At 35.1% G+C, this 26471-nt stretch overlaps 4 protein-coding genes across 12 annotated transcripts; 1 reads left to right on the top strand and 3 right to left on the bottom strand.

Annotated features, from left to right (window-relative positions):
• Nucleotides 1-1702: 1702 nt before the first annotated feature.
• On the bottom strand, nucleotides 1703-7754 carry LOC114734856 (nucleobase-ascorbate transporter 6). Of its 2 annotated transcripts, none has more exons than XM_028922507.1 (15): nucleotides 7502-7754; nucleotides 7023-7183; nucleotides 6151-6248; nucleotides 5844-6020; nucleotides 5397-5497; nucleotides 5025-5100; nucleotides 4879-4938; nucleotides 4563-4747; nucleotides 4293-4389; nucleotides 3157-3243; nucleotides 2836-2894; nucleotides 2653-2744; nucleotides 2442-2519; nucleotides 2191-2351; nucleotides 1703-2094 (listed from the first exon to the last, which is right to left on the bottom strand). In XM_028922507.1, the coding sequence occupies exons 2-15, from the start codon at nucleotides 7135-7137 to the stop codon at nucleotides 1876-1878; spliced, it is 1605 nt and encodes a 534-aa protein (XP_028778340.1). In that variant the 5' UTR covers nucleotides 7138-7183; nucleotides 7502-7754; the 3' UTR covers nucleotides 1703-1875. The 2 variants fall into 2 exon arrangements, with proteins under 2 accessions (XP_028778340.1, XP_028778341.1); XM_028922508.1 differs by lacking the exon at nucleotides 7502-7754 and adding an exon at nucleotides 7325-7356.
• A 5493-nt stretch (nucleotides 7755-13247) lies between these two features.
• On the bottom strand, nucleotides 13248-16407 carry LOC114734868 (rac-like GTP-binding protein ARAC8). 4 transcript variants are annotated; one of them, XM_028922519.1, is made up of 10 exons: nucleotides 16277-16403; nucleotides 16079-16188; nucleotides 15661-15748; nucleotides 15402-15511; nucleotides 15262-15325; nucleotides 14441-14505; nucleotides 14286-14351; nucleotides 14095-14154; nucleotides 13773-13870; nucleotides 13248-13569 (listed from the first exon to the last, which is right to left on the bottom strand). In XM_028922519.1, the coding sequence occupies exons 2-10, from the start codon at nucleotides 16181-16183 to the stop codon at nucleotides 13533-13535; spliced, it is 693 nt and encodes a 230-aa protein (XP_028778352.1). In that variant the 5' UTR covers nucleotides 16184-16188; nucleotides 16277-16403; the 3' UTR covers nucleotides 13248-13532. The 4 variants fall into 4 exon arrangements, with proteins under 4 accessions (XP_028778352.1, XP_028778353.1, XP_028778351.1 ...); XM_028922520.1 differs by having other exon boundaries at nucleotides 15262-15307; nucleotides 16079-16407; XM_028922518.1 differs by having other exon boundaries at nucleotides 16079-16404.
• A 717-nt stretch (nucleotides 16408-17124) lies between these two features.
• On the bottom strand, nucleotides 17125-19244 carry LOC114734845 (WAT1-related protein At3g28050). Its single transcript, XM_028922494.1, has 7 exons — nucleotides 18947-19244; nucleotides 18797-18859; nucleotides 18537-18653; nucleotides 18136-18373; nucleotides 17894-18052; nucleotides 17524-17675; nucleotides 17125-17431 (listed from the first exon to the last, which is right to left on the bottom strand). The coding sequence occupies exons 1-7, from the start codon at nucleotides 19135-19137 to the stop codon at nucleotides 17263-17265; spliced, it is 1089 nt and encodes a 362-aa protein (XP_028778327.1). The 5' UTR covers nucleotides 19138-19244; the 3' UTR covers nucleotides 17125-17262.
• Nucleotides 19245-21776: 2532 nt separating this feature from the next.
• Nucleotides 21777-26234, top strand: LOC114734838 (ubiquitin-conjugating enzyme E2 4). Of its 5 annotated transcripts, none has more exons than XM_028922490.1 (7): nucleotides 21777-21935; nucleotides 23451-23523; nucleotides 24311-24390; nucleotides 24709-24823; nucleotides 25004-25056; nucleotides 25218-25346; nucleotides 25699-25851. In XM_028922490.1, the coding sequence occupies exons 2-7, from the start codon at nucleotides 23480-23482 to the stop codon at nucleotides 25710-25712; spliced, it is 435 nt and encodes a 144-aa protein (XP_028778323.1). In that variant the 5' UTR covers nucleotides 21777-21935; nucleotides 23451-23479; the 3' UTR covers nucleotides 25713-25851. The 5 variants fall into 5 exon arrangements, with proteins under 5 accessions (XP_028778323.1, XP_028778319.1, XP_028778322.1 ...); XM_028922486.1 differs by lacking the exon at nucleotides 25699-25851 and adding an exon at nucleotides 25858-26234 and having other exon boundaries at nucleotides 21782-21935; XM_028922489.1 differs by lacking the exon at nucleotides 25699-25851 and adding an exon at nucleotides 25858-26234 and having other exon boundaries at nucleotides 21782-21935; nucleotides 23448-23523.
• Nucleotides 26235-26471: the final 237 nt, after the last annotated feature.

The raw sequence follows: 26471 nt of genomic DNA, 5'->3' as shown, positions 1-26471 counted from the left end.
ATTTGTAAAGTGGGTAGGAATCTAGAATCTAATTAAATGAAAAGTTTGGATATAAATTTGAAGATGCAATGAAAGGTATCCAGTCACGTGAAGTTACAACATTCATAGCATCGAATCCCTTTTTTAAGAGATTCACATCTATCTTGTTCCGCCCAAATCAGTGGTTGGCAGCATAATATCACAACACATCTTTTTTTTTTTTTAAAAAAAAAGAAATGTAACATATTTATTGAAACAATAAATTTGCTTAAGAAAATGTGTAAAATATGAAAAATAAATTATATACACACACATACTGTGAATTAATACAAATAAAGTGAGATATAGTGTGTTTGGATGAAACAAAACCGTGGTTTGAAAAAGTAATTCTGGAGAATAGATTTTGGGGAGAATAGATTCTGTGAAGAATAGATTTTGTAAAAAAGTGATTCTAAGAAGTGAGAGTGTTTGGATAGTTGTTATCAGAAGCACTTTTTATATATACAAATTACTAAAAAAAAGACATAAGTTAATATGATAATTACAGAAAAAATAGATTTTATGATATATTTTAATTTGAAGGAATAAAATTATTAATAATATATTTTTTACCAACATAATTAATAATACATAAGATAATATAATTAATAAATAATTAATGTGTATATATATTTATAAAATATAAGATTAAATACGTTTATCAAAAAAATGTTTATAAAAAAAATAACAAGATACATATCATATAGGCTCTCACACTCTCTCTTTTTTCTCCAAAAGCAAAAAAATTTTGCTTTTTCCAAAACCATGGTTTTGATTTTTGGAGGGGGTGTTTGGGTGATTGACACCCCAAACCATGGTTTGGGGTGTCACCCAAACACACCCATAGGTTGATTTTGGGATTTTGGGGTTCATGCAAAGAGTGCACAAAACGAATAAATGTTGATGGCCATGAAAGTGTGATGTCACTTCATATTTGGAGCTGCTCGCCCAACCCTATCACCAATTAGAGCATCTTTCCAGAATGTTGTCAAAGGGCCCGTTTAGTTTTTCTACCTTTCACGCCCTCTTTATTCTAAGTTATCATACAAGTATCATCATGCCATTTATGAATGTAAGCAAAGTGACAATTGTCCGTTTCAAGGTTTCTTAGGATTTCGTAGTAAAGCAACCCACTTTTTCCCTTTAACTTTAGTGCCTTTTGAGGTTATTTTAGGTACAAAGATTAAGGTTTGGGTTTTTGATCTAATCCTCCTCCTGCAAAACCAGTGTGCCCTTCCCGCCTTTATCTCCTTGTTTTGATTTTGAGCAATTTAAAAAACTTCTAAGCAACTTTATATGACTAATTTATAAATATTTTAAAAATTATGCATTGCTTTTTTTTAAAAAAGTATCCCTTTAATTATTTATATCAAAACTATTCTCAATAATCCAAGCTCCTTCTAATATTAGATTTGCACTAAATGACTATCATGATCAAGCTCTGCGAGTCATCTCCGATAGATAGATACAAATAAACCAGATGAAAAAAAGCACACTAAAAATTTTAAAGCATTCTAGATGACACTGTTCTTAAGAGGTGTTTGGATGAAAACAAAACTATAATTTTAAAAATAATTTTACGACTTAGAAAGTAAATATGTAGAAAAATTTATCTTGATTTACAAAAAAAATGCTTTTACAAAACACTTATAGGCATATCCAAACACCCTCTTAATGTCGTTGAGGAAGGTGTCTGTGAAGGAATTAAAGATTATAATTAGACTAAATAATAACAAAAATAGTACAGTTGTACCGTGGAACAAGGTCGAATGTGATGTCAGAACAAAGATCACACAAGACTTGGCGGAGCAAACATATGATGAACCAATCTTAAGTGTCTCGGCTCTTATACACAAGTTACACAGATGGGAAGTATTTGTTGAGATTAAAAGGCAGAGAATAGAACTCCTCACTTCTGGTATCACCTTTGAAGGATTTATACTTGTCCCACCAATGCTTTCCTCTGTCTTTCCTAATGGCCCCATCTTTCTTATGTATGGTGTTGTCCAGAAAATATGCCACACAACCAGCGACAAACGCTTCTGATTGGAATGGAACATTCACTATGTCATTGAACTGCCCAGAAGCGTCAAAAAACATGTGAGTGTCAGAAAGAGACATGGAACATTCATTACAAAGAAATCTGAGATTTGTGGTGTTATATCATCCTACCCATCTGGCACTTGTGTGGACGGGACCAAAACCATTGATTGCCGTGTACTCGTTGAAGTACTGTGGCACCGACAACCCCAAGAAGATAGATAAGCCTAATATGAACTTTGTTCTAAAACTGTTGAGGTTGCAGAACTGAAGAAAACTGAGACCTCCAGCTCCTACACATGGTGAGTAAATGAAGAGAGCACGTGAATTGCTTTTTTTTTGGGTCGATGTCAGAGGAAATCTTGATTCTGAATCAGACATACCGACATATGCGAAGAACAAACAGTACAGAGCAGCAACAATGGGTGGTGGTATGGAGGCGAAAACTGCTCCAAATTTTCCTGCACATTAACCAAAAAAGAAAAGCCAACGTTACAGGCAAGAAAATGCACCAAGACAGGGAAAATTAGATATTCAAAGTTTCAAACTACACATTTCATAACATGCAATGAAGTTCATGCTGCGTCAACTCACCAAGAATTGAAAAGAAAATCATAAATCCAGCTGATATTTGCACAACTCTTCGACTGCCAACACGGGTCAAAGCTAGAAGACCAGCATTTTCTCTATATGGAAACAAAATAAACTCTTTTCATCAACAAAAGATATGTGCTTCCTCATTTCACGTAAAGAGTACGAATAGTATTTTAATCTTACACTGATACAGAGGATCCTGTGGAAGTTCCAAACAATCCTGACAGAAGAATGGCAATTCCCTAAGCAGAAATAAGAGACACAGTCAGGAATTCCACAGCAGATGAAGTTCTTTAAACATATCAAGTTAGACCTCAGTAACATTATTACTTGTATGGTACTTCTTCCAACAGAAACTAAAAAATGAAAATAGCATTATACTTCTAGCTCTGCTCGACTACATATCAATATTATTAAGACTTCTGCTACTGGTATTATTAGTTTTAAACATAAAAAAAGGTTTGCAGATATTTAAATTTGAATGTATAAGAATTCTTCACGTACCTGCCACCCGATACCCCGACTGAGAATAGATGGCGGCATTGGAGTTGCACTAGCATACCTATATACAGCAATAAAAGCTCCGCTGGACTGTTTGATATGAGTAAAACATGTGAGTAGGTGTAGTATGGTGAAGGGTTATTATGCATAGAAAATGCAAATCAGCAAGCATATAGCAATAGTGTATGACTTAACGCAAAGCATGACATCACATATGAAGTAAAGCCGTTAAGTGCAGATTGAATATTAGTTTAGTTACATGTGTTACACGGCAATGACAACATCAAGAACACAAGGAAAACAATTTCATAATGAGTTGGTTGAACTTAGTTGATGAGCAGGTATCTAAAACAATCCTCTTGCGTGAAGTTTTCATTGGGTTCTTGAATCCACATTGAAAGGTGAAGATGGAGGTAAACCAGCCTTGAGGAAAATCTGGATGCGGGTGCACAAGGATAGAGAGGTTTAAGGCTTCTTAAAAGGGAGAACTACAGTCAGGTCCAAGCCTTACCCTATAGTCCATTGACAACTGAAAATGACAGGTTTTAGGGTAGGGAATGACAACAGGTTTAGGTTGGTCACTTGTCATTAAAATTTTTTTACAATTATATTTCTTCATTGGGATTTGGGACCTCATGTTAATTCTCCCTTCTTAAAATCTAGCTCAAGTTTCTACTGTTGCGATAAGCAGCTCGTGGAGAAGTGCATTTTCAAGCAAACAAATCCCAGTGATACAATATACAGTGACCTGTGACCTGGTTGATCTGGCAAGAGGTTTTCTCAGCATTAGCATCATTGTCTCGTCTAGTGGATATCTCTTCCTCTCTACTTACAACAGCGGGTCTTTTCTGTATACTCTTCCTCTCCACTTACTACAGCAGGTCTTTCCTGTATACTTATGGATTACATTTTTAACAACTAAATTTCACATATTCATGGAAGACCGACTCCCACTAGGAGGGCAAGAGTGATATGCTTTCTTAAATGTTTAGGTATGATCTGCTGGTCAATGACAGCACCAGAATAAAAACCACCAGAAAAAAATCATTGAATAGGTTAAGGACTACCAATGAAGAAACAGGGGACACAAAGTTCAACTTCAACAAGAAATAGAACTGAATTCTGAAGAAAGAAATTACCTCTACAAGAGCAACAAAGGAAGCCATCATCATGGCAAAGGCTTCACCCGCATCAAATGACGGTGCTCCCCATTGAAAGGGATACGGAACGCTGATCCTGCAAATCCAAGTTTCACAATGAATTCCTCCAGATCTTTCCTCATAAAGCTAAGTCCAGATATTTCTATCTTTTTCTTTTTCTACTTGAACAGTCTAAAACTCAATATGTCAAGGATGCAACTCAATTTTGAACACCATCAATTAACCAGTCCACAAAAACATACAACTAACCATGGAGCACCATCTATCAGTCCAGCACGATCAGTGCGGCAGGTTGCTTGTGTTTTAGGTGCCGCATTGTTATAGGCCCCTCCAACAGTGAGTACATGGGCATATATCCACACAATTGCAATTGTAAATAAAACTGCAAAGCGGTCAAAGACATGTTTCCCTGCGTGTAGCACATGGGGCATGTACTGCATGACAATGATTAACAGTTAATAAACACAGCACCATAGAAATTATCTAATTTAAATGGAATAGAGTCAATAGGATAAAAAGAAAAATGTCAGAAGACAATAGCTGTATGATGCTGTAAGAACAGTACCTGCGAAACAAATACGAGCAATATAAGCTCTGGCAGTCCGATCTCCACACATTTAGCAACCTAAACAATAGGTGGACGTCAATATTAGTTACCCTTCTCAATTCAATTAGAACATGAGCATGCAAAAAATGTCTCACAAGGCTTACCCCAGGAAAACCTAATTCATATAGCCCGAAACCAACAAGAGACACCAAAGGAACTGCTGAAAGTGGACTTAAAAACCTGAAGAAAGAAATTAAATTTCGATCACTATGAAATTTTATGCCCAATCAAGATAACATTAGCTTCTGTGAATCATTCCAGTTACAAGGGGGTTTGATATTTAGTGCAAACACCATTGCACAAATCAGTTGAGAATATTAGTACAGTACGTACTTCAAACATCAATCAAACATCAAATGCAAATGAGCACCCAAGATATTCACATATCTGGCTAACACTTCAGTTTAGAATTTTCAAACCATACGTAAGGCATGAAAAGCCATAACTGAGCCACCTGCCAAGAACTTTAGACTGACCTTGCAACATTACGCCAAAGGCCACTAAAGCCTAATACTATTTGAAGAGTTGAAGCAACAATAAGGGCCCCCTGGGTTGCGCGCATTATCCTCTTGAATCTCTGAATATGCAAAAGAAGAAAGTTAAAAGAAAGAAGATCAACTATTTCTATTCAATTGAGCAAAAAAGCATATGTCTTAGTATGTGGCTTCAATGAGTTGAGACACTGCTCATTTATTAGTTTTTCATAAAAACATGCCAAATATTGATTATAACATTCACGGCAGAGTTGTGGTCTCCCTCAATTCATGGGATTTTCTAAGTGTGCCAGCCCTTAAAATGCATTGAAAATCATATGGTAGTCTGCGTTTTAGTTATATCTCATTCTACTATACTACGTCAAGTAATATAACAAGCACATCAACCATGCACCATTTAATAAGCAAGATGCATTCTGATCACAAGACCTCGATGGGATCTGCAACATCGCTAAATCGACCAGCAAGTATAATTGATATTGTGGTTGGAACAAAGGTATAAGACCCTCCAATTACAGCGGGCAGTCGAGTTCCAAACAGTGTTTGCAACAACGTGTTTATACCAGCAACAAAAAGCAGCGTTTGGATGACTTTTGCCTTCTCCTCCTGCAACAAAAAAATATTTTTTCCTTTAACTTCTTGGCTGGGAAGAAATCTTGACTTCAATCACATGGCTCGATATTCCTTTCAATAATATTTTAGTTGCTTAAAGTGTATTTTATCGCCTACTACTTACGTTGCCACCTCCCATCTGGGGAACAAGGGCTGTGGGAATGAGAACAGTTGTGCCAAGCATCACAATATAATGTTGAAAACCAAGAAGTATAGCCTCGGCTGCATCAGAATGTCCCCAAAACTCTCATCAAATCGAGGAAGAAAAACAGAAAGCAGAACTCCTGGTCACATATTTGACAGACTAAAACAGGGGAGCCACAAACTCAAATAATCAACTTCGTAGATTGATGACAGAATGTGGCTAATAAATTGAATAGCTAATTGCTTGTGAGTCCAACAGCCTAAACTTTGCTGAAAATTTCTTAGGCTACATTATTCAATTAGCAAGTTAGCAAGTGCCACTGTCACAGTTAAGCCCGCAAAACCTAAAAACTGAAATTACGAATATTTGAAAAGAAGTTACGAGGCAAAGCTCAGCAATTAACAGTTGGCAATATTAACAATATTCTATAAAAAAATAAAAGAGGAAAGTTTTTTTCCGCCCCCTGGTGGGTTTTCCACTTTTTCCCCCACTTGCTCTTATCTTAGTCACCGGCCTTGCTAACATAAAATTCTAACGCACTTTGGAATGAGATTCTTTTTCTCTTAAAAGAATAGTTTTGCTTTAGGCAAAGAGAGTATCAACAATTAGGCAATGCAAAAGAATGTACAGAAAGCCACTTTAGACGATGAGGCATAAAAGATAACTATTCCGAGCATACAGTTTTATCCCAAAAAAAAAAAACCAAAACAAAACAAAAAAACTGCCTTAAGCATGCTAATGGATCAAGAAGAATCATACTTGCAAGTAAGAACTCTGCGCAAAAGGTTTATTAAAAAAAAAAAAAAGAGGAGAGAGGCGAGATTATCGAATCAAATAGTACAGAAACTTACGCCATGGAGGAGGACTCGTAATGCAGTAAGAAATATTTGGTAGCTGATCCTTTGGTGGGTGTGGCTGTGGTTCATCTGCTTTCGGTGCGGGAGCTCCTCCGCCTCCGCCTGCCATAACTTATGCTTCTCTCTCTCTCTCTTGCGTTCTACCTTGTCACTCTCTGAAGGAAAAATCACAAGAATCAACTAACACTTACCCAGTGTATAGAATAAACCCGATCCAAAATCTTGCATAGAGTTAGAAATGAAGGGTAAAAATGCTTATACATGTCATGAACCAGAAGACCCGAAGAGAAAGCTACCTCAGATGAAACAATCAAGTAGCGACTAAACAAAGAAGAAGATAAGGGAAGTGGAGCAGCGCGAATAAGGAACTAACGAGAGAAAACGATAGGAAACTAGAGGGTTCGGAGGGTGAGGTGAAAGCAGTAGTAGCAATAATTGCGAGGTCTAACAGGAAATAGTAGGAAAGAAAGTACCTTTTTACAACGCTTAAGCAAGCAAAACAAAAGGAAGTGATGGACTATAAAATCAAAAAAAGAGCTCAGCTCAGGTGGGAGGCACCAAGAAATGATGAAGAGAGAAAGGAAAGCCAGAAATACGTTCTTGTAGTGCAGGTGGAGTAAAGCGGGCTGGGATGCTATGAGAAACGATAAAGGCGTTTACAGAATGGGCAGAAAGCTTTGTCATTGTGCTCCTTTCTCTTTCTACTACAAACTACAAAGGACCTTTCTCTCGGACTAGTACATTTTCTCTGTCTAGATCTTTTTTTTTTTTTTTGAAAAAAAGGTTGTGGGCTAATTTTTTTTAAATTATTGTGAAATCTCATGATAGTCCTGCGGTCTAACAAGCATTTTCCCCCAATGACGAGCAGCCATGACCAGCGTTTCTTTATGTTTATTCTTATTAAATTATAAAAAATAATAATTGTTAATGAAATATGAGTATTTTTATAAAGTAAGGAGATCGTGCTTGCGAAATTAAAAGCATAGTCAAGAGGTAAGGAAACAGTATTTTTGCAATAACTGAAATGACAGAACTATACAGGGCGTGAGAGAGAGGGAGTGTCTAGAATTAAAATACAAGATGAGGGTATTATAGATATTTCAGTATGAAGCGATTGAGGAGGGAGGCTGGAGAGGCCAGGGAATGTCTATGGCGTTGGGAGCGCCCAAAGTTGACGGTAAGCTTTAATGTAGAGACAGCCGACCGTAATCCCCAAAATCGCAATTTCCGCTCTTTTCCTTTCCCTTTCCCCCACTGCCTTACAACTGTCATATTATTTCTAAATTATTTTTATGCTCCAATAATTTTTTTTCTTTCACCACAAAAATTCTTATTGTCATCTTCCTTCGCTTGATCTTATGTTTGACTATTGTGCTTAATTAATTGTCACCTTTAAATAAATTAGTGGTATAAAAACTCCTTTTATTTTATAATTGAGAGGTAGCAAAGTTTGATTCCACCTATAATTTTAAACCATTTTAATTGGGCTCTAGTTCCAAAAACAAGTGTCTTCCAAGAAAAATGTGGCTCATGAATTGTTGTTTGGTAATTAAATCAATGTGCGGACCGAAAAAATGTTGCAACCATTCGTAATTTAAAATCAATTTTAGTGCTTCATTTGATTCTTAATACGAGCCTAATTAAAAAATAAATAAATTAGTTAATTATAATAAATATGACTTGATGTTTTTAAAATAACTAAATGTAACATTAGATTATATACTACTTTGTAAATCAAATAAGTTAAATATCTTATATTTAAGTTCAACCAAGCATTTATAACTAACTTTTATAGTGAAAATTGGAGATACTATCTGGCATGAGATCAATGATAAAGAGAGAGACTAGCAAGCAGCCATGACTTCTTAAGATTTTACCCTTTTTTCTTGAACTTGTAGTAGTGTTTTGCATGTTTAGCCCTCCAAAATTTATATGAATTTCATACTATATGCATGTTTCTTTTAACCTCGATCTTACTTATTCTTAAACTGTACTATGTCCTCTTAATTATTCTTAGATTTCGGTCTGGCTTCGCCCCAGTTTGGTTGCACTCACTCATAATGCTGACCTTATAACAACAGTACACAGAGGCTCCACCACTGCTTTCAACACTCCACACATTTTTCTATATATAATCACATCATAGCCCTATCTGAATCGTCTTAGGTACATGTGATGGCTCCTGATATGTTGTTAATTTTCATTCCTCTTAATGATGAGCGTATGATCATCATAAAACGCGGCAGCAACTTTTTCAAAAAGAAAAAATAGGTCAAGATGGGGTCATCATCCTTTGCTGCAGGTTAATTATTACTCCTCCGGTCTTTAATATAAGACTTAGTTGTTGAGTTGATTTTGATCATAAATATAAGATTAATTTCTTATATTTATCATTTTTTTTCCTTAATTACCCCTATGAATACTTCCTCAACTATAATCAAGTAGAAGAGAGAGAGGGGATATTAAAAAAGATGATTATCGTGTTTTAGGAAAGACATGTTATATTTCTTATAATTAACTAACTTACCTAACTTTTTAAATTTAATCAAATTAGTTAAATATGTCTTATATTAGAGATCGGAGAAATATTGATCCATGTTGGAAAATTGTTGAGTTGGAATCTCCTTTTCCTCATAGATATGTCTCCTCCAATGATTAAGGAGATATGAACATCATTCACTTATATTTCCGCCCCACTTGTTCACCCCATCTCTTTGAATTATTATAATCAATCTTACTCATTACGATTAAACAAACTGCAAAAGTTTAATGATATCTTGAGAAAAATTATTAATACCATTACAGTGCACGTACAATGATTGTGATTTATTTTTTCAGGAAGAGAGAATCAAATTGGGATATTCATTCAAGACTCGGATTATTATTCTCTCAGTTTTTGCTGTGATTGGAAGCACAATTTTCTTAAAGCTGATATAATTAGCTTCTCCAGATACTGCTAAAGTTCATCCAACTCTCTCCCCAATGGAGTGTTAGTGTTTTACTGACCTGAGTTCTCACACGAGCTGAACAGTCTTCCTTTTTTTAAACCTGTTTTCGTGTAACTAAAGAGATTCCAATGCCTGACACTGCAAACAAAAAAAAAAATGCAAAAGCTTGGCTCTTTAGCTTGAAGATATATCTAGGAACCTTCATCCATCATCATGATGGTACGCTGTACCATATATTGGTTAAGTTCCATTAAATTCATATCCGTAGTAATTAAAACAGTATCTACGAACTCTTTCTTTGAAGTTGGCCCCAATGATAGGAAAGACTTCTTTTTGGCTGTCCATTCTTTTGATTTCTCTCATATTGTATCTTTGCCTTTTTCTTCTCGTTACTTTGTCTGCTATTGATGGTGAGAAAGCAATAAAGGCAATTGGGCAAAAAGGCCTATGGGTTATTACAGATGCTTTTTTAATTTCCACTGTATAATATTATTACATTTTGGCCAAAAGCGCGTTCAGCTGAAGGGAGCAGATTTTGTTGCCGATTCACCTCCTTTGTTTATGATATCACTTCCAAGGTTGGAAAAGGGAATCCACTGCATGCTACCAAAGACTTTTCAGAGTGGGGGGAAAAAAAAAAACTCCATGCACATTGCATATATTGCTTCTTGTGGTTGAGGGAAAGTTCAATAACCCTATATATATTTGATCAGTGGTTGCTTGTCAATGGAAGCAAGATTTGATGACCCCTTTCACACTCAAAATTCTATAGCCGATAATTTTAATGCAGTAAAAGCGATGCTGCAACACAAAAAGCTGATTTAGTTGGTAAATATACAACTCATATTTCAAAAAGACATGAGTTTGAATCTTATTTTTTACTGTGACGATCTTGTTAGTAGGTGATTTGCGAATATTTTTGAGGTATATTATCTTTAACTATGACAAAACCTTAATAATCAACTCGTCTAAACTTTTTGTTAAAAAAAGAGAGAGATCTAAGGTATATTATTGTTCTTTTAATGACTTTCTTGGAGGTTTATAATTTTCCTTCAAAGTCAAATAATTTTACGGGAATGGGCTGATCATGTCTAAAATTTACGTGATCATGATCATTGTTTAATCGAATCAAGTAAAGGTATGGACCAATATAGCAGGCAAAACCTAAAATTGACAGCAAAATACATATGTGACACCAGAGGTTGAAAAAGTAGCCGTTGTGAGTCTTACCATAAGAAATAATTTAATTAATGGGTTAGGTTAATAGATTGTTCCGATAGCAATATCCAACGTATAGAAATTGGTTGCGAAGCCATCACACGTATAATAATAGAACGTAGTAATATATATCACACGCCACTGATCTTGGACCAGTCCACGTGGAATTAGACCATAGGAAGGAGAGCTTAATTAAAGTTTGGGACGTTGGTGATTTGAATTAGAATGCTTGACTAGTTAGATTAAGACAAAAAAAAAGCATTATTATAAAGTTGATATGATAGAGATTTGTAAGGAGCAATCAGTATGCAAAATATTAATTCCTCAGCCAACATGATTGATCCAATTACGTCATTTTGAAGTGAAGGGTAAGTCAGACGCGTTGATTTGTCCTCTTCGCAACTTGCCACCACCAGAGAAGAAGAAGAGATATATAGACATACACACGTAGCTTGAAATTGAGACACAGTAATAAATATTTAATTTTGAAAGCAACCTGATGTGGTCGATCTGTCTCTGTGAATAATTGCCAGGGAGACACGTCGAGAGAGATCACAGTGGCGGATTTTATGTGTGTTGGATGGGCTAGCCACAAATGAGTGAACATAATTAGGATGATAAGGATGAGATTAATTAATAAACCTGAGCTTAATCAAAGGGAGTGATTATTATTAGAGTGGGGTAACGGCATTATTACGATGGAGAGGTGAGTGATGACGAGAAAAGAACGTGCCTGTTGCTTTCAGTTTGAAACTCATATAATACCTGCTTTCTCATGCATAATAGCTCGCAAGATAAAGGCCTTTCAAACTTGGGAATAGCTGATGTGGTGGTTACCTTTTTCCCCCTCACCATGTGCACCTCCTTTTGAAGTCTATAATGCAAATGATATTTTCGGTTCTAAATATAAGATTTAGTTTATGATATAAATTAGATTTTATAGATGGAAGCAGTACAAGAGATGTAGATTTGCAAGGGACCAAATGAGCAAATGAAATCCACTCGGATCCGCTTCCTGTTTTGCACCGAACAAGCAGTGTGGTCGCAGGGTCCCAAAACCAGCTATATTTGACTTTGTCGTCATTTGATGATTCCAACGTATGAACTGTGTCGTGTGCCTCACAAAATCAGATGAACATGCATGTTCATATCATTGCCCATGCATTCCTACTTCAATTATATCCTCATTATTCCGTCTCTCACTTTCGGTTCTTAGTTTTTGTTACTATTTTTTTGAGACGCTCTTCCTTCCAAATTTTGTCAACTTAAAAATAAAAAACAAAGAGAGAGTAATGATCATTTCAATTTTAATCTAAAAATAGCCTTCCTCAGATTGCTTCCCTCAATTTTCCAAAAATATAAGCTCCATTCATGTGAAAAACTTGCATCTATGATCTATATGTAAAACATATTATCATGTTTTTAGCAATAATTATTAATATGAAAAACATAATTAAAAACTTCCTTTTAAAATTGTAGTGGATGTACATCTTCATGATGTTCTGTATAAATGAGGCAACCTGAGCCTGCAACTTCTTTTTTATTTTTTATTTTTGTAATGGGCTTCCATGGAAATGGCCCACATATCAGTCCAAGTACTTGGTAACCCCGAGCCACAACCCACGACCATGTTTGTCTCTGACCTTTTCTTAGGCCGAACGATACTCTTCAATCCCGTTTGGTACGAAGCATTAAAAATGAAAGATATGGACTACGATTGTAATTTAAAAAAATCAATAAAAAATTCTTTAATATGAGTAATTACTTTTTATATGAGATTAGACAAACTCATGAAAGTAAGACCAAGGAATGCCACCTCCCCACATGGTATTTCTTAATCCCATGTACATGGATTTATCTAATTCCATGTAAGAAGCAACTTATCATACTAAGCACTATTTTCTCAATTTCAATCCCAATTCATATCTTTCATTTTCAATACTTTATACCAAACAGAGCTTTAGATTCTTACTTTTAGTAACAACATCAGCCAACTTCAGCCAACCCAAACGATTATTTATTATTATTAACTAGGGAAAAAAAAAAAAACAAGAGTGAGCAACTATTTTCCTCTATTGTTATCGCCTGTGTTCGGTTGTACACCATCACTCGTATAAAACATGGTCGAGCTTTACAAACAGAAGTGAAAGACTTACAAACCAAAACAAAGTATTAAAAAAAAAAAGGAAATCGAATGTCGTTTTCTTTTTGTAAGTTACAAATTTGGTATTGCCCCTCGTGGCGTCTTAACCTATCTAGGAATTTAAACAAAGCCAAATGTGAGAAGCTATACAGCAACTAAAAATCCTCTCCTTGAACTCTTGACGACAGCCTCCATTCATGACGAAACATGATTGCTTCCACACCAAAGGTTTCTGCAATTTCAGAGAAACCATTCCACCCATCATACGCAATGAGCATGGAGATTAACACTATTTAAAACCTAAATCTAGTTATAATCTCATATATATATATTGCTACTACATTGGAATGGCAACAAAACCACAACATGGCATACAGAAAGAGACAACTTCAGAAAACAGAAATGTAAAATAATGAACGGAAAAAAGGCACTTACAGCAGACATCCTCCACGTGGTTTCTTCTTCTTCTCGTTCTGTTTTTGAGGAGGCTTGATCACCATCTTGATCGCAGCATCAAACACCGCCTTGACGTTCTGTAATTGATTCAGGAATTAAGTCATTAACGTACATTTGCAGCAAAAATTTTTAAATAGTGATATTCATCTGCCGAGAATGATGACCACTGAGACACAGGTATTCAAAACATCATTTAGCATCAATTCTTGTTAATTTATAACATCTTGTCGCCGAATGAGCTCATTCACAACCAGGACCGATAGCCTCGTCTTCCTAAGCAAACACTAAGGTGAACTAGCACCTTCTGTATGTTGTCTCTAACTAAGCTTTCCTGAGGCCTGAGAAACATACAGGGGCCCACCTATGGTCCAGACAACAATATAGCCCCAGTGAATAACTGACAAAGTATTTTCCACGCACATATTTATCTATGCTGTACTTGAGAATTGAGATATTTGAGCATTGTTAGAATAAAATGCTAACATAACATACCTGCTGAGTCTTTGAGCTGCACTCTATGTAATAGGTAGCTCCAATTTGTTTACGGAGTTCCTCACCCTGTTATGAATTAAAGACTTGTAGCATCAAGGACAGGTAGTTTTGACAATTGAATGATGTTGAACAACTAAAAGGGGGAGATATTACACCTGCTCAGTAGTCACAGGCACTAGACCAGGATGATCAGCCAGATAGTACTTATCTTCTCGGAGATCTGCATGCTCATTAGAAAGCATGCATTAATTCTTGCAGAACTCAACACACACAATACTTAAAATCATTGATCAATGTGCAAAAACAAAAATAATACACAAATTGATAGGTTCGTTGTTTGATCATTTCTTTCAGGTATGCTTATTTGCTATTGCTATTGTTATTGCTTGCATCAAACAAGTTAAAACAAAAGCTTTAAGTTACAATATTAGATAAGGTTCCTTTCAGAACAGATTCTTCTACAAGAAGTGACGTTTCTTCAGAAAGTGACAAATGAAGCTCTCCAACTTAATAGCCGAATCAGCCCCAAATTAAGGAGCTAACCAGATTGATGATTGGCAAATTTTATTGTTCTATTTCTTAATCCTAAAACAGCATCTCTCAAAAGAACTTACATGCTGTGCTATTGTTTGACGTCTCTGTTGACACCTGACAGTCAACATTTTGCATAATAAAGCCTAACTGAAATTTATTCATTAAATTTGCTCTTAAAATTTGTATGAGGCTTATCCAGTTCTCCCTAACATCAAGACTTTTTTTTTTCGGATAGCATAACATCAAGACTTTCTATGAGCTAATAGAATTTTCATACCGGACCCAATATGACAATAGTCAATAGAGAATTTACTTGTACCGACCTAGTTCTTTGCTGTAATATTAATAACGGGACAGTTGTTTATACAAAGGAAATCTTATAATCAAAAGACCAAGCAGCATCGGACTAGAACAAGCATTTAGAAAGTGCTCCACGACTTACCCAGTTTGGTACCTACTAATACCACTGGAACGCCAGGGGCAAAATGCTGTAGTTCCGGGATCCACTGAAAAGTGCATTCAAGTAAGAGAATGAAAGAGAAATCCCCGATTGACGTCAAAGAATCATGATAGAAAACCCACCTTCTTCAGTATGTTCTCGTAGCTTGCACGACTAACTAAAGAGAAAGCCAAGACAAAAACATCTGCTCCTCTATAGCTCAAAGGCCTCAATCTGTTGTAATCCTCTTGCCCTGCCCAAAAAAAAAAAAAAAGGGACATTAAATTTTTTTCCCATTTTGAGAAATAAAAATCTGGAATATTAATAGTGAGAATTATATTCTCGACTAAGGTTCTTCAGTTGGTATGATCGAAACTACAAGGAATCTCAGTAGATATATACCAGCAGTGTCCCAGAGGCCTAAATTGACGGTTGTGCCCTCAACGACCACATTTGCACTGAAATTATCGAACACCGTCGGGATATAGTCCTGAGGATCAACCCCAAGCAAGCTTGAAAACCAAAATTAGAGTCCAATACACAAGCAGAGAATGATTTAACACAAGCAGTAATCAAATCTACCGGACAATTGGGTTTCTAGCCTTCATTTTCTCATCAGAATTAAAAGCAAACCCTCTTCTCCCAATTCGCTAAGTATTACGTACATAAAAAGAAATTTCCTTTATCAAATTATAATGATCTACCAGACAGCTGAAAATTCAGGACTCTTATACATATTAAGAACCAAAAAGTAGTAATGAACAACAAAAAGTCGAAGACTGGAATTGATCTCGACAAAAACAAGAGAAAGGAGACATACAGTTGGGAATCTATTGCTGGTATAGCACATAAGCATGCAGGTCTTCCCCACAGCTCCGTCTCCAACAGTGACGCATTTGATGAACTTTGAATTACTCGCAGCCATTTTAACTTGAAAGCAACAAAAGAGGAAGCTCTCAGAATAATTTTACAGAGAAAACAAACAGAAAGCCAAAAGGGAGTTTTTGCTGGATTTTACAGGTTGGAGCTTCTGATAGACTCGGATGAAAAAGCGGGGAGAGGCAAGAGTTCACATGGTTCTCACACTCATTTACTCCCCACTGCCCCAACTTTTTCCCCTCATCTTGGGGAAACTGAAAACACGCCGAATTACATGGAAGCGCACCTAACCAACGTAAATTAATTTTGTCTATTTTGCTTTTCAACATTGTTTCTTAGTCTATTAAATTATTCATATATTTATTAGGACAAATTTTTTTATTAGTATGCTAGTGACTGACGGCAAGGTCCTATTTGATGGCTTGTACATTAATGATTTTTTTTTTGTTAATTACAAATTTTGTGATAATAGTTAAAAAATGTATAGTCTGAGATTTTAATACCGTGTTGGCTGTGATTGATGATGTTTTAACAATTCGTGTAAATGAAATAGGCGTGCGGTGCCTTTAAACCTTGTAAGGCCAGTATATAGAAAAATGAGACTCAGGCATGAAACATGCCTCAATCACCTACATGAAGCAACAGCTTTTCATCAATTCATGAGAAATAATTTTCTTCATAGTAAATATGATGGGATCAGGGATAATGGATGCTTGGGTTTGTTTTATAACCTATATCCCATCAAAATATTTTTTGTTACATAATTTAATTTAACATTTGCTGATTTGCACGTAACTTTACCTTGTAAATTTCATGATTATCAGCATAATGATTATCACGGCCGCTGCTCTCAACGGCAGCCTCTTAGTTATAAGATTTTAAAGATATATGGCTTCTCTGGTTTATGTATGGATGGTGCGATGCGATTGAGTATTTTCCTTTAGATTTTGAGGAAACAGAGCATTGTAAAGAAAGTTCATCGAGTTCTAGCGTGCGTGTCTTTTTCTGTCGGCCATTACTTGCAAAAATAGTGTTTTAAGAAGAAGGCACTTTCATATCAGGAAGCGGTTATACTGAAATATTGTCTTATTCTGTCCGTATCGTGGAATAAGCAGAAGACAATGATTATGCTAAAATATTTGCTTCATCAAGATGACTTTCTAGCAGAGGTCTCCTTTGTGATGACGATGGGGATAGTTGCTTGTGAACTTTATTTGACTTCTGATTTTCCTCTTTGGATTGTGCCCACAATACTGTGTAGAATCCGATCACAATTATTACGGCTCCAATAATGCTGCAAAATGAGTAGTGGAGAAACATAAACAGATCGCCAAATGAAGGCAGACACAATGATTATGAGTTTACGAGGAAGAAAGAACAAGGTACCTGCCAACGTAGAGTGTGTCCCCAAGGAAGGCCACACCCATCAATGCAGCAATTGCAATCCCCACAGGCTTGAACAGGGCCACAAATACAGGTCCTTTCTTGTGGATGCACCATGTCAGCACAGAAAATGTCACCACACTCCCAAAAATCGCCTGCAAAAAGGTTATCTGGTATTGGTGTTCCGCACAGAAATAAGTCAAACGGCAAAGGGGAAACTCAAGTCACATTTTAACCATTTGTTATCAGAATATCAGATAACCTGATATCAACGTGACAAGAAAAATTTTGAACTGTTCGCCAATTCAAAGCTTCATGTGTTTTCTGTGATATCAACGTTATTATTTTTTGGGTGCCGCTGGTAGAAGCTTACTGAATAGATAATGGAGATAAGTTCAATGTCAGGTCCAAGTGTCCATGCATTGGGATCTCTGACTACTATTAGAGAGAGTATGCTGCATTGGATTGTTCCAAAGAGGCAATAAAAGGCCACAATGGTCAGCTCAGATGGATATCCTCTCAGAATTGCCGCCTGCAAATATGTTCATTCAACTAAATCAGAATCTAAAACCTCAACACTCATCATCATCGTCACCGATAAGTAATATGTATCACCTGAGAAATGCTCCAGACTGCAAGAGATAAACCAGCTGTTGCGAGGAAGAGACCCCCAATCACCCAGTTGTTTGTTTGCTCCAACAAGGATTGAGAAGGATTTTCAGGGGAATCATTTGGAGATTTGCCGATGGAAGCTCCCTTGTAAAGGGTCACGATTAATGCTCCTGAGATGGACACCAGCGTGCCCAAGATTTTCATCTGGCTCTTTGTGCTTCTAATATCTAACTTCTCCATCCTTGAATGATTTTAACACAGGTCAAATACCCCGTATATCTTGCAGTTCAAGAATCTAGATTATGAAATTTCATTTTAGCTTTGATGCTGCTTGTGACAACATAGATTTCATCAAATCCAATGCCTGCAAACTCTATAGATAATAAGATAAAAATCAGAGTTACCTGAAGATGACAGCGAGCACAAAAGTGAACGCTGGAACCAAGTTGCTCATAGCAGATCCAAGAGTGGGCGAGCTGTAGCTTATACCAGTGAAAACACAATTCTGCATCACAGTTATCCTATATATATATATATATATATATATATATATATATATATAAAAAGAGCCCAGAAGTCAAAATTCAATTCTATATACCGTTTTCCAAGATAAGAACTACGAAAAAAAAGAAATCCAACAAAATAGCTGCAATTAGTTACATACCCAACAAGACTGAGGAGGAAGAATTTGCAAAGAAGCGAGAGAGAAAGTGGAGGCCTATTTTTTCTGCAATTAAGTGAAGAAGAGATGGCAGTGATGGGGAGTTGTGATTAGGAATTCAGAGAAAGAACGAAAGGGGAAAGAAGGATGAACCTGCTGAAGATGAAAGAAGAAGGGAGGAGTATGGCAGAGGCAAGAGCGTTTGAGTAGACGACGAAGACGAAGTGGCTCATTCCTCTGGACATGGCTGCTTTACTTAATGTGGTCATTCCCACATCCAAGCACTCCACCATCACCATGGCTACAAATGGAATCGATTCCAACAACAAGTGCTTGAACCCCATTTGAGCTCTGGCAAAGTGAATCTCCTGCCGCTGAGGAACACTGTCACCAATCTTCCGCCGAGGAGCTCAGTTTCTTACCGTCTCCTATCGGACCTGTGAATCTCATGGCTTGGACGAGTGAGACTTTTTGATATAATTTGCGAATTATACGTTTTTTTTTTTAATATACATGTAAGTCTCATGTGATATGGGGAATTATTGCATCATGTTTTGTTTTAAACGCTTTAGAAAAACTTCGATTTTTAGTTTTTTATTTTTGTGTACAATTAATTTATACTAATAAAAAGTGAAGGTTGAAATAAAAAAAAACAAAGCTAGTTATTAAGTGTGTATGTTGCATCAGCTCAAAAAAAAAAAAATGGTGTGTATGTTGCAACTTGCACCTAACTACCCATGTGATATATCCAGCTCCACCTACTGGCATCGGCCACTTGATAAATCTCTCTAAGGGTGTGTTTGGGTGACACCCTAAACCATGGTTTGGGGTGTCAATCACCCAAATACCCCCTCTAAAAATCAAAACCATGGTTTTGGCTCCAAAACCATGGTTTTGGAAAAAGCAAAATTTTTTTGCTTTTGGAGAAAAAAGGGAGAGTGTGAGAGTCTATATGATATGTATTTTGTTATTTTTTTTATAAACATATTTTTTGATAAACATATTTAATCTTATATTTTATAAATATATATACACATTAATTATTTATTAATTATATTATCTTATGTATTATTAATTATGTTGGTAAAAAATATATTATTAACAATTTTATTCCTTCAAATTAAAATATATCATAAAATCTATTTTTTCTGTAATTATCATATTAACTTATGTCTTCTTTTTAGTAATTTGTATATAAAAAGTGTTTCTGATAACAACTATCCAAACACTCTCACTTCTCAGAATCACTTTTTTACAAAATATATTCTTCACAGAATCTATTCTCCCCAAAATCTATTCTCCAGAATCACTTTTTCAAACCACGGTTTGGTTTCATCCAAACACACCCTAAGAAGATCCCTGTTTGGATGCCACTCATTTCTTTCCTCATCTTCTTCTTTTAATTTTTTCCTTCATCAATGATTTTTTTTTGTAAATTACACCAAATACTTTTTTATTTTATTTCAATTATAGAAATTTCTGTTCTATTTTAAAAATGTATATAAACCTAATTTAAAATTAAAATATAAGTTACACAAATATTTTTTTCTTGTATTTAAAATTCTATTTTTATCTAGTCAAATCGTTAGTTAACCGCTAAATTTGAGTTTAAATTATTTTTTATGTCCTTTTTAATTTAATAATTATTTAGACATTTATATTTTCTAAAAATATTTTTTATAACATTTAAAAAATAATCATGATACATATATTTTTAAAATTTTTAATATGTTATAAAATTTATTGATTTTGATTTAAGTCATCAAATTTTATAATTTTAATTTTGTTGCATTCATTGAAAATTATTTACTTTGATTTTTTTAAATTATAAAAACATATTTCAAATACATAAGTTTTATTTATTGTAAAGTTTAAATGATATAAGTTTAAAATTTTTTATAAATTATTTTAAGTTTATAATTCAAACTTTTAAACACACCTTTCTTATAAAAATTTATAAACATATTCAATCAAATGCATATATATATTAAAAAAATTAATTAGATTTTTAATTAAGTTTTTATATTTGTCTTAACTACATAAAATTCATGTAATTGAAAAAATATAATTTAGAAATTTATTATAATAAAAGGTAAAATAATAAATAAAATTTATTATAATATAAATTTAAGCTAAAAATAATATTTTTAGAATCTTTTTAAAATATTTCTATTGGTGTTAATTAGTTGGATTAAATTGTATGTTTTTAAATTACACAACGTGACAAACTAATGTTCGAATCTCTGTTGGGAGAGACACCTATATCTAATATCTGATAGTACCTCTAATAGGATTGCCTCCAATACTTTAGCCAAAAAAGAAGAAGAGAAAATCTGTATAATTGATGTAAACTAGAAAAGTAGTTTGAATATTTTACTCTAAACTGTAATAACGTGATAAAAAGTTTTAGAAAATCAGGTGAAAATAGTTACAGATTAATTTCTTGATTACTCTTTAGATGTACTCCTTCTGTCCTTTTTTATAAATAATAACTATCATTCTTCTCTTTTTTTCTAAATATAAGCTAAAAAAATTTTGTAGTAAATTTTTTATTTTATCCTCATAATTACTTATATTAATTCAATATATTTATTATTCAATTTTCTAAGCCATCATATCTATTCATTACACATTTTCTTTCTTTTTATTATACTAATTTTTTTATTCTCTTTCTATTAGAGATAAGGATATTTTGGATAATTTTTTTTAATTTTTATTTACGTGAGTTAAAGAGGAGGGACTAGTAAAACGCGGAGTTTAATTCTTGGAATTGGTGTCATCGGAAAGAGCATTAATTATTAATTAAATGGAAAACTGATCAAAAAGAAAATTAATTACATGGAAAAGCACGAGACTTGCATGCCACGTTTCCGTAACACTTTAAGAACACGTGCACTGGGCCACGTCGATATTCTGTCCCCTGCAGCGAAGTGCTATATCAATATCACCCCGAGTCCCCTATATATGTGTTCCTCCTCAACTTTTAATCCCTTCCTGCTGCTTCTTTTTTTAAAGCCACTCCCTCTATCTATCTCACTTTTGTAATTTCTTCCAATCACACTTTCATTTCATCACAAACTCAATCGTCAAACGCCACCGGAAATTCCTCATTTTTCCTTCCCCAGAAATTTTGGCCTCTGCTGTAAGATTCAATCGATTTTTCCTCTTTTTATTTTCTGTTCTTTTTCTCTTTGCATTTAAAGCATAGTTGTCCGATTGCTTCCCCTTTCTAGTTAACTGGGTTGACCGCAGATCTTTACATCGGATTCTATGTTCGTTCATTTTCTCAACACGGGGTAATGCATTCTGTATTGGGAATGCTAGTAATTGATCAACACGCCGATGCCTTTTTCCTTCATCCGATTCCCCCCCCCTTTTATCCCTCTCGCTTGCTGGGAAATTGATCAAAGTAAAACATGAATATCCGGGTTTTCTTCTGTGCTGGGAATCGTGGAGGTCGTCTGGAGATAATTTCGACATTTTAATATTTATACTTTGAGCTTGAATCTGTATTGACTTGCCGCATTGAGGATCACGCACTATGTATAGCTATTTCCTGGTCATTTTTGGTGGCTCATGAAGCTCTTGCATTGTTCAATGTTGTTTTGAAGAGCAAAGGCAGTATAAATCATTCTCCCTGGGGCCTATTATCATTGTCTTTCACTGCTATGAAGAATCAACAAGTGTTTGTTATCTCAAATTTTAATAATAATATCATGTTTGTATTACCATAATACAATGTTCAGTAGTCGAGTTTCTAATGAATTCCCTGCTTCCTATTATATGATGTGATATCTGTCATTTTATAGGAATTGTGAAGTGGACATAAAGACCTAAATGGTTTCTATTGTGGTCACTGGCTTTAGGACGACACAGGAGTCATTTTTATTTCTTGAATATAGTTTGAGAAGCTTCTAGGCATTATATGTTTTGTTCGTTCTATAATGTAGCGCCCATCTTTCTTTTTTTTTCACTTTAAAGGTTTTGAATGTGATGATAGTTATTTGTTGCGCTGAGCTTGGTGCGGATGGTTTGCCAAATGCATTCTCTATTTGTTGAATTATGGCTGTGTGGAAATATTTGGTATGTTTGTTTGAGACTTTGAGTTGTCTTCTGAAAGAATGGAAATCATTGGTTTGATTTATTCAAGGTCCTGTTCTGTAAATTATCTCAGGTTCAACTTCTGTAAATTAAGTCTTCTCTGTTTCTTAATGATATGACGGTGCCAGCTTGTTTATACGGTTATACATAAATCAATCAATCTATAGGCCCAACTAAACCATCATATTTGACTGTGACAATGTTTATTTGCTATTCATATTTTACTTCATTTTTGCTAGTGTGGATTCTTTTCATGGTCCAATACGGACAGCTCTGTTGATTTTCCTTATTGGCATCACAAATTCTTTGGTTTATTGATCTTAGGATTTTCTGCTTGTTGATCTCATACACCAGCACCTTGTGAATATTTTGGGCCACTGAGTGCATTATTCTGATATATATTGAATCATATCAACAAGTTCACCTATCCCTTTTTAATTTTATGGATGTATATTGGGCTTATCGACTGCACATTGGATGTTCTTGCAACGGGAAAGTTTTGGGGCTATTTCATATATGTTCATTTTTGCTAGTAACTTCAATGTCCTTGTAGCAGGTTGAAAAGGGCTATTTGATCAAATCAGAATGTCATCTCCAAGTAAGAGAAGGGAAATGGATGTAATGAAACTGTAAGCAGGCTGTTTGATTATCAATTGATTGTTATATACTTCTAATTTAATTAAATCTTGATTCTTTTCTTCATAGTTGATCGTAATTTTTATATTACCAAATCTAATTAATAATTGAGTGAATGCACCTTGGCATGATATTCAGGCATTGCTAGAATAATAATTGAGTGAACTTGATTTGTTCTCCATCCTGCAATGGTCTACATTCTGCGATATATTTCTCGACTTGTGCCAAACTGCATTCTGCATTTCAAGCTGCTAGCCATTACCACAATAGACAAGTTGGGACTGTGAGACGTAAGTTCGAATGAATGTTGAAATAAGAGATAAGGAGAAAATTTTGGATAGGGAAGGAGATCATGGGTATTTTGAAGTTTCTTTCTTGCCTCCCCCCCCCCTCTAATTGCAGCATCTAGCAGAAAGATGAATGAGATAGTTTTACTTATAATGCAGTTTAAAAAGGATGAGGCTTATCTATTTAGGCCAAAAATTGAGGGACAAAGGTCGGATCTTTTGAGGGACTCTGCTAAGAGAATCCGCATTAGAATGCCATTACTGTTATTGGGCAGAAAAGCATATGCAATTACTCAGACACGTGGTTTAAATTTTGTGCTGTTCTATCTATCAGGGGAATTGAGGTTCATGTGCTTCGTATAAACTATAAAGATTCCATGTTACCCACTTTGTTTGTATTTGTACACACTTGAATATGCAAATATTTGCATTTGATTGAGACCTTGAAAATCTTCCTGGTCATGCTTTTTAAATATTTATTCCTTTTTTCCAGGATGATGAGTGACTATACTGTGGAGACAATAAATGATGGGCTTAATGAATTCAACGTGGAGTTCCATGGTCCAAAAGAAAGTACTATTTCTGAAACTACTTTGTCTTACATTTGATGATGCTACGCATAAACCTGAAATTTGCCTGATGATCAAATGCTTGTCAGATGCGGATATACCTCTTGTTTTTAGAGGACAGAACCCCCCGGGGGGGGGGGGACCTAACCCATCTATTGGCACTTGTGCTTACATAATATTTGAATGATTTGTCTTACCTTTAAATATGTCGATTAACTGATCACTAAAGGGTTTTGCTGTTTTGCATGTTCATAGACCATTAGAGAAGTCTTTCTGCTTTTTCTGTGATGTATAATATGCGTGACAAATCTGATTGTTGTAGGTCTTTATGAGGGGGGAGTCTGGAAAATTCGTGTTGAACTTCCTGATGCTTATCCATACAAATCACCTTCCATTGGATTTGTGAACAAGATATTCCACCCAAATGTTGATGAGCTGTGAGCATTCTGTTAAGCAATCTCTAGCTGTATTTTTCACTGTATTTTCAATGTAACCTTTGTGGAGGATGGGAATGAAATTCTATTGAAGTAATAGCAGCAAATTGCTGATTTAAATGTTTAAGCTTTTGTTCACATGGGCTAATGCTTACTCTCCTTTGAAAATTTTGGTAACTGCAGATCTGGCTCTGTATGCCTGGATGTTATTAACCAATCATGGAGTCCAATGTTTGGTAATTATCAATCCTAGGCTGTTGTTGCTTAAAGTTATGAGAATCAGACATAGTTACTATCTATTGATATCGATACACTTGACTGGTGACTTATTGCAAAGTTAATCTGATTCACTTTTACTATTTATTTCTAGTAGATGACCCTGGTTTTTTCCCCCCAGATCTTTTGAATGTCTTTGAAGTGTTTCTTCCGCAACTGCTGCTCTATCCGAATCCTTCAGATCCTCTCAATGGTGATGCAGCATCATTAATGATGAAGGATCGAAAGTTGTATGATCAAAAAGTTAAGGGTAAGCATATGGTTTTTAAGGGACACTTCTCTTATACAAAGAAGAAATAGAAAAAGAAAACTAGGAGCCTCGAGCTATCTTCAAGTATAGAAACTCCAAAAAGAGTCTATTGAATTCCTCAATTAATACCTGACTGGCTGTTTCTTAGGCAGCACCCGTCTGGATTTGGGTCCTTTACCGACTTGACTTGCAATTTGTCTTGTAGCGAGAAACTGACGCCTAAGACTGTCTTATGAATTTGTATATTTCTCTCTTCAAGCACTTTGGAAGTTGCATAAAGCAACACTCCTGTCCAACATGACTGGAGAAGAGGCTAATTTTCTTTTCTTTTGTTTTTTTTTTTTTGGTGCAGAAGAAGAGGGCTAATTTTCTTATTTTTATAGAATGAATCCTTGAGACTGCTTCATATATATGTTAATAATATTGGGTGAAAGATATTGTAATTGTGATTTGAGTGGATGAAGCGATTTTGCTAATGATAAAAGATAATAAAGTGTATTTTTGGGGGCAGAGTATTGTGAGCGGTATGCGAAGAAGGAAAACATTACAAACTCTGCAGCTGATGAGGAGAGTGGAGATGAGGATGAGATCAGTGAAGAGGAAAGTGAATCAAGTGAAGATGATATTCCGAGCCATGCTGATCCCTGAGAAGACTGTAGTAATGGTCATAGTTATAAACCTCTTAAAAACATCCATGTAGTGCCAATGATAGCCTTATTGCCTGCTTAATTATAAAATGTAGGATTATATATAATTTGCCGCCTGTAAAACCACACTTCCTGATTCCTGTACTCAATTAAGTAGGGTATATTTCAGCTAAAGGAAGACAAGCAATCTGTAATTTACATGTAACTCAGTCTTGTTTCTTCTCTTGTTCTGCTGTTTGGTGTCTGCTAAAACTTGTTCAGCCCTTCCTTTCTTGCATTTTATACATGACGGGATTGTTGTAATGCTGCCTCCAAGTGAAGACAGCGAAGAACACGTGCAAAAGAACGGGTGCGAGTTCACCACGAAGACAATGAAAATAATTATCTGAGACTGTACAAAATATATAATTCACGTCAATCCCTGTTGCTGAAACGAGAAACTGAACATTTCACACGTTTTGTTCTACATGAACCATAT

Source organism: Neltuma alba, unplaced genomic scaffold, assembly GCF_004799145.2.
Source record: "Neltuma alba isolate B1F8T4 unplaced genomic scaffold, ASM479914v2 tig00013149_pilon, whole genome shotgun sequence".
NCBI lineage: Eukaryota > Viridiplantae > Streptophyta > Magnoliopsida > Fabales > Fabaceae > Neltuma > Neltuma alba.
The sequence above is the reverse complement of the archived record's forward strand: the minus strand, read 5'-3'. Positions and strand labels throughout refer to the sequence as shown.